Source organism: Streptopelia decaocto (assembly GCF_964273445.1).
Source record: "Streptopelia decaocto genome assembly, chromosome: 1".
NCBI classification, from domain to species: domain Eukaryota; kingdom Metazoa; phylum Chordata; class Aves; order Columbiformes; family Columbidae; genus Streptopelia; species Streptopelia decaocto.
Genome location: NC_138663.1, coordinates 179,021,473 through 179,035,218, shown reverse-complemented (window position 1 = coordinate 179,035,218; position 13,746 = coordinate 179,021,473). Strand labels below are relative to the sequence as shown.

The following is a 13,746-nucleotide window of genomic DNA, read 5'->3' as shown; positions in this document are numbered from 1 at the left end:
ATATACATGTATATGTATATATATATATATATACACACACACATATTTTAACTGCTAGATTTTTGTACTTCAAATAGCAGAGGTAAAACTTTCACAGCACTGACGGTACCTCTCTCTACACAGTGTATAATTTTAAAAAGTCAATCCAGTTTCAAAAGTTTACACTCAAAAGCATGCATTAGCAATAGGCATTGTAGAACAGCCTGTACTAGACATGATACCAGAGTCTACTAATTATGTCAACCACAGAGACACAGCACAGATTATATTCTCTGAACAGAAGTGTATCAAAAACTTCATGTTAAGACAACTAGCAAAGAGACTCTTTGAAAGAAGAATAATTGTAGCCCAATTAAAGGAATATCCACTGCTAGCTGAAAAGCCGCATCATGTATTTAGGACTTTTCCTGCTACAAAAACCTTTCACCTAGTCAGGAATGGATTAGAACACCCACAGTTTTATTGCTTGTAGCAAAGATAGCAATGGCTAAATAGACTTTGTTTTTCTACACATTTTAGCAACACACTTTAGTTTGATTTTTTTTTTTTTTTACTATACCTTACTGACAATCTTGGACCAAAGAACTACATTTGAAATAATAGTTCAATTGTGTAACAATTTTGCCAAAACTGTTAGAATTTAGAAGTGCAAAAAAAAATCAAACCATTTTAGCCCAAGACTGAAATAGGAAACAAGTGTTTGTGGTAAATACTAGCATATTCATGTATTCATGCAATTCAGAAATGTACATACAACCGCCATCTCTGTGGTATTTTAAAATCATGACTTCTGGTGACATCATAAACCATAAGTTGAAAGAATCCTGACACACTTGTACTCCAAGTGCACAAAAATACAGTTACTGGCTATCTTGGATTTTTTTAGGAATTTCAATGCATTCCGCACGAATCCAACTTCAAGCATTTTGACATCAACTGTCCGCAGATGTGAAGTTTCATACATATTAAGCATCATCAAGTAGTCATTCACATATGACACAGCAGCACATTAAGGAGTAAAACATTCAGCAAGTTATTGGTAAGTTACAGGAAAATCTACATTAAAACAGTTAGATGGAAGACTTAATTAAAACCAAATAAATACTAAATTTTACCTTTTCTGGATTGTAATATAAAGATTTCAAAGTAGTAAACAAGGGTGGGCAGCCTTTACTGAAGTTAACCCTCAGGAACTTATCCATTAGTTCTCTAAATTTTTCACCTAGAAACAAAAGTGTATTTGGTTATATGTCAGTGATTGCAAGCTTTACATAAGTGTAAGCACTAATTGCTGTGGAACACTGGATAACAGAGTAACTGGAAACTGCAATTAAGGATTTTGATCTTGCCTGTTACTTAAGATGCTTAAGCTGCTAGTGTTTAGGAGACTCCTCATAAAGACATGGTAACAGATTTTACAGATTTGAGGACTATTACCAAGGGAAAGTATTAAGTGCTGGCTACAGAGCATGTAGCAAGGGCTGTTTAAACAAACACTGGAAAAAGCTATAATGGTAAGAATAACTAAGCACTGGAATGGATTACCTTGGAGATCTTGTAAAAGCTCCATCATTGGAAGTTTTTATGATTAAGTTAGACAAATGTGTGTTCAGAATAGTGCGGATATAAATTATCCTGCTTTGAGGAACAAAGATGGATGAAATGAACCCTCTACCTCTCTTCTAGTCCTATTTTTTAATGAGTTGGACATGACCTCCGATGATAATATGATTGTTTCTGGAATCAGAAACAGAAGACTAGGTTTCAGAAGGACAAGCACCATATCAGAACCATCTTTATCAAAATATACTATCAGAAAGCTGTGCATCTGATTTAATTATGTTTTCAGGTAAAAATTACAGTACTTGCAGTATGCCACCTTTCTGAGAAAGGCTGTTTCCAAAAAAAAAAAAAAAAAAAAAAAAAAGCAGGACTTCAAAGAGAATATATCCAGTCAGGAAAACCACTGGCTCATGTTTTTATTCCTATGATGAAAAGTGGTTGTTTTCAGTTGTTTCAGGTGTGTGGATTTTTTAAATTATTTTTTATTGGTTTTGTTTGCTTTCCATGGGGATGAAGTTGCTACACTTCACTGTCTATTCTGTGGACTTTTCTAAGTCTTTAAACAAGGAAGTAGTATACATCACATAATGCTAACATACATACATTGAACTGTTGAAATAAACTTCAATTTATTAAAAACAAATTACAGATTTGGTAAGACTTCCATAGATACGAAGAAAAAGAAGATACTACTGCTTTGTGTAAAACATGTATTTCCACCAATTCTTAATTGTACTACACTTACTGTTATTAGCACTGTTACTTAAACTAATAAAAGTAATTCATGTTCTTGTCTTGCTGTACTAAAACAAACTGCTGTATATAGAAACTCCTGCTACCTGTTAATGAGGATCCATAAGCACATGCTTTATTACAGGTGGATTAATTAAAACTTGTTTTCTCACACCACAAGAAACTCCCCTATATGACAAAAAAAAAAAAAAAATCTCAGCTTCTCAGTTTCTTCTGTGGAATTGTTCTGATTTATGTTTTCTTAATGGAAGAATTATAAGTCAGAATTTAGGAAAGCAAGATTGAAGCTTCCATTAAGTACATATTTATTTACAGAAAGCAGAACAGCTTTAAAACAAAGTCTGAAAAAAGGCAAAGCACACTACCAGGCACCCATCTATGTCATGAAGCCAAGCTCAAAACTTAGTCTGAGGCACAGAAAAGACCTGACCACAGGAACAGTGAATCCACAGCAGCATCAACAAACCTAAAACTGGGTGGCCAGACTCCAACCCCTACCCTTGATCAGTCTAAAAATTAATTGCAACAGCCTTCCTCCATAAAAGGTGGTTTCCAGATGGATCACAGAGCAGATCTGCAAATACAATGTTATTAAGATGAAATGCATGGCAAGGCCTGGGAAAGCCTGCCCTTTAATAAAAGCCTGAACTTCAGAGTATTTTAAGCCAACTCTCAATCAACCAGTGCTGGTTGTAAGCAACTGGTCAGTGACTGTACTGCAACAGCAACCTCATTTAACCAAAAGTTCTGTCTTCTTGAAATCTGCAAATGCATATCTGCAAACAAGTTGATTTCTACACCTTCACATTCTCACTATTAGTTTTTGCCAACAGGAATTCCTATCTGCTGTACTTATAAACACAAGAAATCATTTAGTGAGGAGATGAATTTATAGGGAATCAAAACCAATCTTGTACATCCATGACTGATACAGTCTTACTAGACTGACACAACTTTAATTTCAGAAAATTCATATTTGAAACAGTACAGAAGGTAGCCTGAGAGTTTTTTTTTTTTTCAACTGATTTAAGGATGAATTTTGCTTTCAATTACACTATTGCTACAGCAGGAACAACTAATCCTCACTACCAAACATACTTCTATTTAAATGAACATTAGCTGTGAAACTACACTGTCAGATACAAAGTAAGCAAGTGCAAAATATACAGTGAACTGAACCCAACAGCAAAACACACTATTAATAAAGACATGGAAAAGCATTTTCCAGGTTCCTTGTTTGCTATGTATTACCATAACAATTTTATTACAGGAGATAAACAATTACTTGTCAGCTAGCTTTTCAAATCAAGACAAACTGCCTTAATTTGCCCTTGTATCTTCAAAGAAACTGAAATATCTGGAAATAAGGAAGGCATTAAGTGTTAACTTTGGTGCTAAATCTCTTACAAAGCAGTTAAAATCCTGTAATCTTACATGGGAAAGGTGTGCACACATTCAGACTCCTGAGCAACAATTGAAAACTGGACTAGCTATGCTCTGCAGCATCTATGGGTACAATCAATGTAGTGCTCAGTACATGAGCTAAATTAAAAGCTACCTCACAAAATTAAATGGTGTGTTGAGAATTTGCAGCTGAACTTAGGAACTTAATGACACTTAGATATCTAACTTATGTACTTTGTATTTCTTTTCAAAAGTTTACTATTGGAGTTACAGACAGCTACATACCAACTATATATTTTCATGGGATTTACCATTTCATTTAGCCTACTTCTATATATTTTGCAACATCATAGCTTTCTGTTTTAAAAATTGTATACCTGCTCCCTCCAGAATAGAGCACATTTGTGCACTGTATTTCAAAACAACTTTTGAAATGACAGAATCACTAAAGAACTTTGCTTTAAAATTAAAATAACTTCTGCTACATAACACTGCAGACCTGCTTTTTTGTTCCCATTCTTATTAAATTATCAGCACAAAGTTAGTTTATATTGTAGATTTAAACTTCTAATGGTTCTACAACAAAATGCTGGACACCCAATGAGATAGTCAAAGATTTGGTGCTTTCTGTACAGTAAAGAAACTATAGCACAAAACCCATTAGGAAATTCAGTCCTATGCTACTGTGATTGTTATATGCATCATTTACACCTGGTTTCAGTGTTTATAGTTTATAAGTTAGCTTATATATAGGTATATTAAACATAAAAGAGGGGTGTGTATATACAAACACTCCCCTATACCTTGAATTCAAGTGTATTATATCCCTTCCTTTTAACTTATTCTTAACTTGTATGACAAAGAAAAAATATGTTCAGTAATTTCAACAATCCATATACCATTCCATACTGTAGTTTTATCAATACAAACATTACATAGTTCATATCACCATATTAGAGCACATGAACTTTTTTCTATCAAGTCCTAAAGCATAATAAATAATTCTGTCTATTCCAAGAGAAATGCACACATCTGATTTGTGTAAATGTACAAATAGGTATTAAACGCATTCAACAGCCTCATGAAAACTTAAGGGAAAAAAAATAAAATATTACAGAACAGATATGCAAATTTTTACCTGAAACAAAGTTTAAAGGTAATCTTCTAGGTGAAACTGCTCTGGGATGTCTTTTACTAACTTCTTCATAAATCTGAAGCCTCTCTTCTAAAGTGCCTATTATCAGTAAATATAATAGATATAAGTAACAGATAAAAATCTATTCTTCTAATTTTTAAAAATTTGAGAATAAATTTAGCTGGCCTTCTTATACAGTTTGGATTTGGAACAATTTAAACATTTCAAGTTTTTTTTTTCCAGGTTTTTTTCCAGTAAATCATAAACATTACTGTGTAAAACTGTGTAATGAAAACCCTGTATGTACAATATACAACTACCAGCATTAATCGCCATAAAGATTAACTGCAAACAAGACAATTAACTTGCTCATTCAATCATACAGCACTAGAGTTTGGTTTCTTTCAGTTACATGCTGTGCAGACCCATTCACACAGTCATTTGGCATTCACAGATTCAATTAACTCTTTTCACTATGAATTCATTTCAGACATAATTAAAGCATCCAGCAAAATGTCCACCTATGATTTAGAAATGCCAGACAAGTAGCACACGATACAATCACACCTTTATTAAAGGTCCTCTGGTGGCAGCAAAAACAAGGCACAATACTGCCAGCGTAAGTACTGAGCACTAGAACTCTTTATATCTTAATGTTTAACAAAAATAAAGCTACTTAAAGATTTTCTTCCCACTCCTCCCCTTTCCCCCATAATATGCTTTGGAGCTCCAATGTGGTTAGAACTGAAATAAAACTCATCTGTTGCTTTGAAATGCCATTTTCACATAATTAAGATCAATTTCACTTAAATGTTATTAAATTCATCAAGCAATTTAAATAAAACTGAATGTACTATGACACAACATATATTTAATAAATATATGTTTTCCTTTCATGAGAAAAAACAGTTTATCTTGTCACTGAGCTCAGATGTTGGGGAAGGGGGGGGAAAAATATGTTACCCAGTGGCTCCAAGATATGCACAGTTCTAAAAGTTATCCTAAAATAGTGTTTGGATTGGAACTAAAGCATATAAAAGCCCTAATTGAAGTCACAAGTTGGAGCTCCAGAACTTACCATGGGGGAGGAAATAGTCCTAAGATCACCTAAAAAATAAAGTAGCATTATTAGTTTTATAAATTAGTACAGTTTTAATCTACATTGGATTTTAATATGTCAAATAAAGTACTGGATTGGTTCTTCATTAAGAACTACACATTTTCATCAACATATAATACTAAACAGATTAATCAAGTTCTTGGGTAATTGATTTTCTGAGACAATCATGATGTTCAACTCTATGGATACGTTAGGAAAACCATTTAAAGGGCAACACTCCTCTCAGTGTAAGTGTAACAAAAGCATCTTCTTCACTGCCAGTCACAAGCCATATTGCCAGACCTTATAAAACCCAACTGGAAAACTTTCTAGAAGAAAGCTGGTTGCAAAATACAATGCAGCTACGATATCTACAAATAATATCCTTGTGATTTATGATTTATGATGTCATCAGAATAACTCCAATAAAACTTCTACTAATTAGTGAATGGTGAAATACAAGGAAACCATTCCTATGTAAACACCTGGGCAAGTTACCACTGCAAACACTTGGAGTATAAATTGTTGCAACATTGAAATTAAAAAAAAAAAAACACACAACAAAACCAAACCCATAACATTTAACTCTTTTCCTGGAAAGAGAGAACAGCAGTAACGTGAACTAGCATTGGAAAATGAAAGATGTTATCGTGTTCTTCCCCTTTTCCTCCAAAGGACAGTCAGTTTAAAGAAAATACTTTTTTCAGATGGCCTGTTTTTAAAAGGCTATCTGAAATATATATTTGAGTATTTTTCTACATACCTGTAGAAGGAAGTACCACCCAAACAAGTTTCAGAATTGCAATTTTATGTTGTGGTATATGATATGATACAATAGTAGTCTGACAATCAACTACTAGACAGGGACAGATTGCAAACTGGTTGCCAAGATCACATGTGGCAAGGAAGCGTTCCTCAGGTGAGCATGTTAGCAAATGCCACCTTTAGCCCCAAGAAGAACGACTTGCTCTTGGTATTTTCATGCCCACAAGTTCTCCAGTGAATATTTTTAAATGGATAAACACAGCTAAATAAAATTCAAGATCAGAAGGTACATAGCTTTCTGCCAAGTAAAACTACTTAATCTAGAACAGTAACACATCAAACAGGAGTTTTAAGTATATCCTATATCATATGTATTTTCAATGTATCTGTGTATCTTAACTTACTAGGTTGAAGGGCCTTCTCCAGGCTTTCATAATAATGCCAGTTTTCTGCATTGCGCTCAATTAACTCTTTGTACACTTCGCCAGCTTCTTTCAGTCTTCCCAACTTCAGTAACATCTCTCCTAAAAGCAACACAGTAAAGAACTGTGAATTACATGAGAACATACTGGTGACTTGAGAATAAAGTTTACAACACTAAATACATAAAATTGAGCTTAATCATATGTAGATACTTGAAGAGGCCTATATAGCTCACAGTTTGGAGCATTCAGCACTTTTGAAAGCAAAGATTATTTGAATGTCTGTATCTGAGTATTTATTTCTTTTATAAACCCAATAGCTTTTTTTAAACAACTCTTCCTTGCAGGACTCCAACACATAACTATGTCACTTTCTATCAGACTGTTTACTTAATTACACCTATATTTTTCATATCACCTAACATTTTTTTAATCACTTAAATCACATTGGTTTACTACTAAGTAAATCATTTTAGTTGGTCTGGCTTGCATGGAATTCATTTTATTCACAGCAGCCCCTACAGTGCTGTGTTTTGGATTTGTAACTAAACACTGACAACACACCAATGTTTTCGCTACTTCTCAGTGGTATTTGTAGAGCACCAAGGCTCTTTTTACACCCACTCTGCACCCAGCAAGCAGGCCAGGGTGGACAATAAGATGGGAACAGAGACAACCTGGACAGCTGACCCAAAGTGGCCAATGGAATATTTCATGCTATCTAGTGTGTCATGCCTAGTAATAAAAAGGAGCATTTGGGCAGGTGACCGTTGCTTGAAGACCACCTGAACACCAGTCTGACTGTGCGAGGCAGTGAGTGATTGCCTGTGCATCACTTTGGCATCTTTTTTTTCCTTATTCCTCTACTTTACCAATCTTTATCTCAACACATGAGTTTTCTTGCTTTTGCTCTTCCTATTCTTTCTTCTGTCCTGAAAAGGGAGGCTGCAAGCAGTGAGCAAGCAGCTGTTCTACCTGCTGGTCAAGGTCAACCCAATGCAATTATGCAAACAAGGAGCTGAAGAATACATGCTATTACACAACTCCATACTCAGAACTCAATATTTCAAATCTACAAAACAACTGTGGGTTAGTTTTAATCAAAAAAAGTCAACTTCAGTATTCACTTAAGCAGAGCAATACAAGGAAGTGCATTAGAAAGCGTAAGAAGGAAACAAGAATTTGATACTTCAGTCAAACAAAAAAAACCCCAAACATCTGTTTTTACTATAAACACTATTCTTCATGAGATTAAAACTGGGTTACACTAGCTCTGATTTATGGAAAGCTACTCTGGTATGTACCAATACAACGATCTCTAAGATTTCCTCAGTTCCAGTGTCAACCCAAATTAAACTACCTGCATCCACTATCCACTTTGGTAAGGCAAGTTACTTGAGCACAAAATTTTAAGTCTGGTATTACCAGGTTCCCTATAGTGTTTCAAATCAATTAAAGATCTCACATGTGTTTTCTTTTACTGCTTTATCATATCGGAAAGACAGCCAGTAGCAAGAGGTTAGAACAAAATTGGCTGAGAGGAGGATGACTTACCTTTGATTTCTTCTACTATTAATTTATCACATATTTGCTTTTCATATGTCTCTATATGTTCTAAAGACTCCTCAAACAGATCTGCCTCTCTCATCACTTGATTTTGATACAAAATCAGTTCACTATATTCATAATCTATTTTATTTGGAGGAATCTGGAGGGGGGAAAAAAAAGGCAATAGGTTATTTAACATTTACCTGTACCTCAAATGTTTGCAATATTACAGAACACAAGATTCAGGCTACAAAATATATCAGGTCTATTTATATACCCAAACATTCAAAATGGACAACTCCCATTATTCACAATCAAATTAGATTCATTCAGGATATCCTTTGTTAGAGAACAGTTTAAAATAATTCCTGTATTTCCCTGTTATCACTGTGGCGAGATAATTAAAAACAGAAACCTTGCCTTCCCTTACAGAATAAAATTTGCAAACATCTTGGTAGCCTTTTTCTTCTGAAGGACTCATGTACTCCACAACAATTTTGATCCAAGTTCCACAGCAGATTGCTGGGATATCACAATACTTATTATCAGCATGCCAAAAATACTGGATCAAACTATTTCCAAGACCAAAAAACAACCCAAATACTGGCCACAGCTTGACAACTAGAGTTTTTCAGACCAGACACTTAGACTATTTCTTTCTAACCAAGTGTTCTCTGTATTACACTTCAATTCCCCAGAGAGTACAGTACACAAGCACGTAAAGAGTGTTTTTAAGCAACAGATAATTGTTTTGAGGTCTGCTGCCAGTTGCATACCCAGGACTTTGCCTATGGGCTGTAGTAAATCTAGTGGGTCACCCACCTTCCAGTGAAATATGAGCCAGTGAAAAAGGACAAGATTCAAAAGCATTCTTTTCTAGGTTTAGAGTGTATTTAGGGAAAAGTCATGCCAGAGATATAAGTATTCCATACTGAATGCTCTTCACTACTATACACAGAAGCTACTTCAATTATGAGTAAATTCCAAGAATTTCAGAGACAAAATGCAAAGTCTGCAGACAATGCCCAGCAGATCTATACAACACTTTACTACGTGAAATATACTGTCTGAACAGAAATTGTAGGAAAGGTAGTTATAGTCAAACATGATTTTTTAATAATTAAAAATAGACAAGGAGCTAAGCTTGATAATTGTTAATGATTTTCTTTTCCATCACACTACATACTTTCTTCCTGAGCAAGCAGCACTTAAAAGTCACATTGGTCACCAAACCATTTACTATTACTTTTCTGTTTCCTGAGCAAAGCTTTTCCTCTATCTTCTTTAAAGAACCAAGTAATTTAATAAACAGAAATGAAATGCAAACAAACATACATTAAACTGGGTGAAATTAACATTCATATTAAAAGAATCTTCTCCTAAACCACTACTTCCAGCCCTTCCCTAAGCACAGATCAATTTTATGAGACTTAAAATTTCTGGTCATACACCCTTTGGATTTGTAGAGGCAGCTCTTTTAGCACTGTAAGTTTTTAGAAATATTTCCTTTTAGATAGAAATATTCTGAAAGAGAACATAGCTAAGTAGAATATTGTAGAGACGTGTGGCAATGAACATCAGTTTTGCTGTTGAAGATGCAATACTAAAAAAAGTACTTGAATGCTGTTAACATATTATAGCAAATGATGGCTAATGGAACAAGATGAGACCTTGCACAAAGTAGAGTCAGCAGGTGGCATGAAATGCTACCCATTCCTTTAAGTATATTTCCTCTATCTACAGCTCCATTTCTGTTTCCACCTTGGCTCAATTTTTATCCATACTAAGCACTAGAAGTCACTAATAAAAGCATTGTTACCTTGAAAGCATCTTTAACTGCTTCACAGACTGACATATACAACAGGATCTGAGCGTTTAAGTGTGTCTTCTTGCTTATCCTTACTGCAATAGCACTGAACTGAACCTGTAGAGCACCAATTTAGTTCTTTCTCTTCCCCAACAAAAAAATACCCTCCCCTGCAATACAACACATCTAAATTCCACAAGTAGCACAACTTCTTAGCCCATCATGAATTTGCTTTAGGTCTTCAAAACACTGACTACCCCTGAAGTCCTTAAATATTATATATAAAGACAAGAAACAGATATGCTAGCTGTCTTGTATCCCCACTGCTTTGGCAGGACTAAAAGAAATTATGAAATGTCAAAAAACAAAACAAAACAAAAAACAACCAACCTCAAATGAACTCTCTCTTACACATAGGGGAAATCCACCAGAAAGATACTGCACTTATTGTCACTCCAATGAAAAAGCCATTTTTAGAAGTACTTTTAAGAAAAACCTAGTTTTAGAGGTATTTTGAAATCTCAAGTTAATGATGATTTAAACATGCAATTCAGAGGGTAAACATAACCCCAGTACTTAATCTGAATAATTAGATTTAATAGAATATCTTATTCTTTATAAGCAAAAGTTTTTCCCCCCACTACTTTGCTGCACAATACACCTTCATTCCTCCCTCCCCCCAGAAGTTATGATTGTTGCACGTGAGATGTCCAACTTTCTCTTGAACTCAGTTCTGCTATTTCAGAATCAATTTCTTCCTCTCCTGGATAAAAAAAAGAAACAATTTTACAACTGTAGATGCCCTAACATAACTGTCACTGAAAGAATGTGACAAGATGCAGCCAAAACATACCTAAGAGCAGACCCCCAAAACTCCAGAGGCTTTCTGTCCATATGTGTAATTGTGGGCCTGATGCAGAAATTATGAATAAAATAAAAATTTAAATAAAAATTTTGTTCTGGAAAAGAAGAAAGGAAAAATGGGACACACAACAGTAAAACAAATTGCATTGTTGTTTTACACCTTCGTTCCCAAAATTTAAATTCTGAAGTGACTCTTAAATCATTTGAATTAACAGCACAGGTTGTTATATTTCCTGCAGTGATGTCTGCATTCAAAGTCATAACCTGTTTTTGACTGAAATATTGTGTATCTGGTTAGTTTATAGCTTTCAGATGACAGGCAATGTCAATCTGGATACACTAAGAGACAGAAAATTTACTATTTCCAATGATAACTTAGCTATTAGAATAAAACTGTCAGTGATAAGAAGTGATTTATCATTTGAATTTGTTGCTCAACTTCCTGCCACTACTTGTTCCTTTATTTTTTCCTACTACGCAATCTACCCAGCGATCCTTCTTCCCAAAACCACTATCTAAACTTTACTAGAATCACCTGTTTTTTTTTCTGTTTACAGTAAACAAAGAGAATCTCTGCCTTTCACTACACAGCATTTTCTCTAATCCTCTTACCTTTCCTTATTGTTGTTCTCAGTTAACTTTTTAAAAACAGGGTCATCAGTAAGTCTTGACCTCTCGGTAATGTGCTCTATACAGAAAGCCACTGCTTCGCAGAATAAGGGTGTTTTTTTTGCTTTTCACCCACAAGTCTGTCCTGAGGCACAGTTTTACAATAAGCTAATCCTGGATCAACAAAGGCAGCTCACTTCCCTCTATTATTTCCTTTCCTCCTTCCCTTCTCACCTCACAGCTGTTCAGTTCAGCCAATCAATCCTTCAAAAGAGTGATTATTTTTCTGTCACTTTGGCTTCCTGAACCAGCCCCTCCACGGGTCAAACAGTGCCGCACAAGGAAGCAGTGGGAGCACACAGGAAAAAGTCAGACCGCTGGTTTTGGCAACAGCTTGTAGCTAGAATAGGTCCATTATTTTGTAATACTGCATCTTCAGATACTCACCTACAGTCACTATTAATAAAATGGCAGTTCCTTGATATTTTTCTTAGTTTTACTGCTTGGTTTTTGGCTATATTAATTCCCATCTGAATGGACAGAGCTGCCTGAGTAATCCAAGTAAATTAATATGACAGCCCTACGTCACCATGATCTACCAATTATTGCAACAGCAGCATTTACATAACACATTACATTCACTTCTTCATTCATTAACAATAATGGTAAACAGTATCAGGCCTAATACAAACTGCCATAAAACTCCTCAGAATCATCAGGTTGTTAAAGATTCCCATTCATAAGTAATTTGGAAACCCTTCAGTCTTTCAACCATCCTTTTAAACCTTAAACAGCATCACCCTTTATCCCAGTCACATGCAATATCCTATCGAGTCAGTCACAAAACTTCATCTATGGAGTCGGAGCACATACAAAGTACAGGACAGGAGGGGAAATTTAGAAAGCAAGCAACACATGTGTCTCCTCAAAGAGCAACGGAGTGCCCTGAACTCAACTATTTTAAGTACAGGACTGTTAGATAACCAGAAACCGCACAAGCACTACATTTGGGGACTACTGTGGAAGAGCCCAAGTGTGGCAAAATTGAGTTGTGAGTTCGCTTGGTCCCTTCTGACTCTTCTGGACCCAACACATTGATTCTTGCAGTGGTTGGGGCCCTACGTGGGCCTGTACCCCTAAAGGAGCCAGCATAGCAAAGCACAAAACTCCCTCTGTTTGCAAGAGATGTGAAACTAATGCAGTTCCCCACATTTAGTGTTTTGGGGGCGAAAACACAACATAACCACTTAATTGTCTCTACCACCCCCCCAAAAAAAAGGCTTGACAATATTTTCTATAAACTCATGTTGTCTGATATTTGTAGCATATTTGTTCTTTAATGCTTAACCACCTTTTCCACCATTTGCCTGTGACTGATATTACACTAATCAACAGTTAAAAGCTCATTGTTCAAATACAAACTGTTCTCCTATTTATAGAAATATCTCAAATATTTTCAGTCTTACTGAAAAACGCCATCAGATCTTGAGATCATCTCAGGATTTCTGTGTTTCAGGTTGAGATCTAAGATTGTGATAACTTGCACAGCAGACTCCACTGATTTAATATGTTCATCTACAGCAGATGGTTTTAAGTCTGGCTTAGTCACTAGACTGCAGAATGTATTATCATGACTGCCCTCACACAAGCATATTTACACACAATCTTTTTGAAAAGACAACAACATTAACAGCATCACCTCCACTCTCTCCAAGGGGCCAACACCACTGTTAAACCCTCTTAGTCCTTGAAAGAACCTCGATTTCTTACATTTCAT

General features: G+C 35.2%; 1 protein-coding gene across 3 annotated transcripts in view; it reads right to left on the bottom strand.

The window, feature by feature from the left end:
- NAA16 (N-alpha-acetyltransferase 16, NatA auxiliary subunit) overlaps window positions 1-13,746 on the bottom strand; it is a 64,143-nt gene that overhangs the window by 28,567 nt on the left and 21,830 nt on the right. For all 3 annotated transcript variants that reach the window (XM_082053763.1, XM_082053765.1, XM_082053764.1), the window contains 4 exons: window positions 8,696-8,849; window positions 7,124-7,243; window positions 4,859-4,954; window positions 1,116-1,222 (listed from right to left, as the gene is read on the bottom strand). In XM_082053763.1, the coding sequence (XP_081909889.1) occupies window positions 1,116-1,222; window positions 4,859-4,954; window positions 7,124-7,243; window positions 8,696-8,849 (477 nt within the window). The remainder of the gene's footprint in view (window positions 1-1,115; window positions 1,223-4,858; window positions 4,955-7,123; window positions 7,244-8,695; window positions 8,850-13,746) is intronic.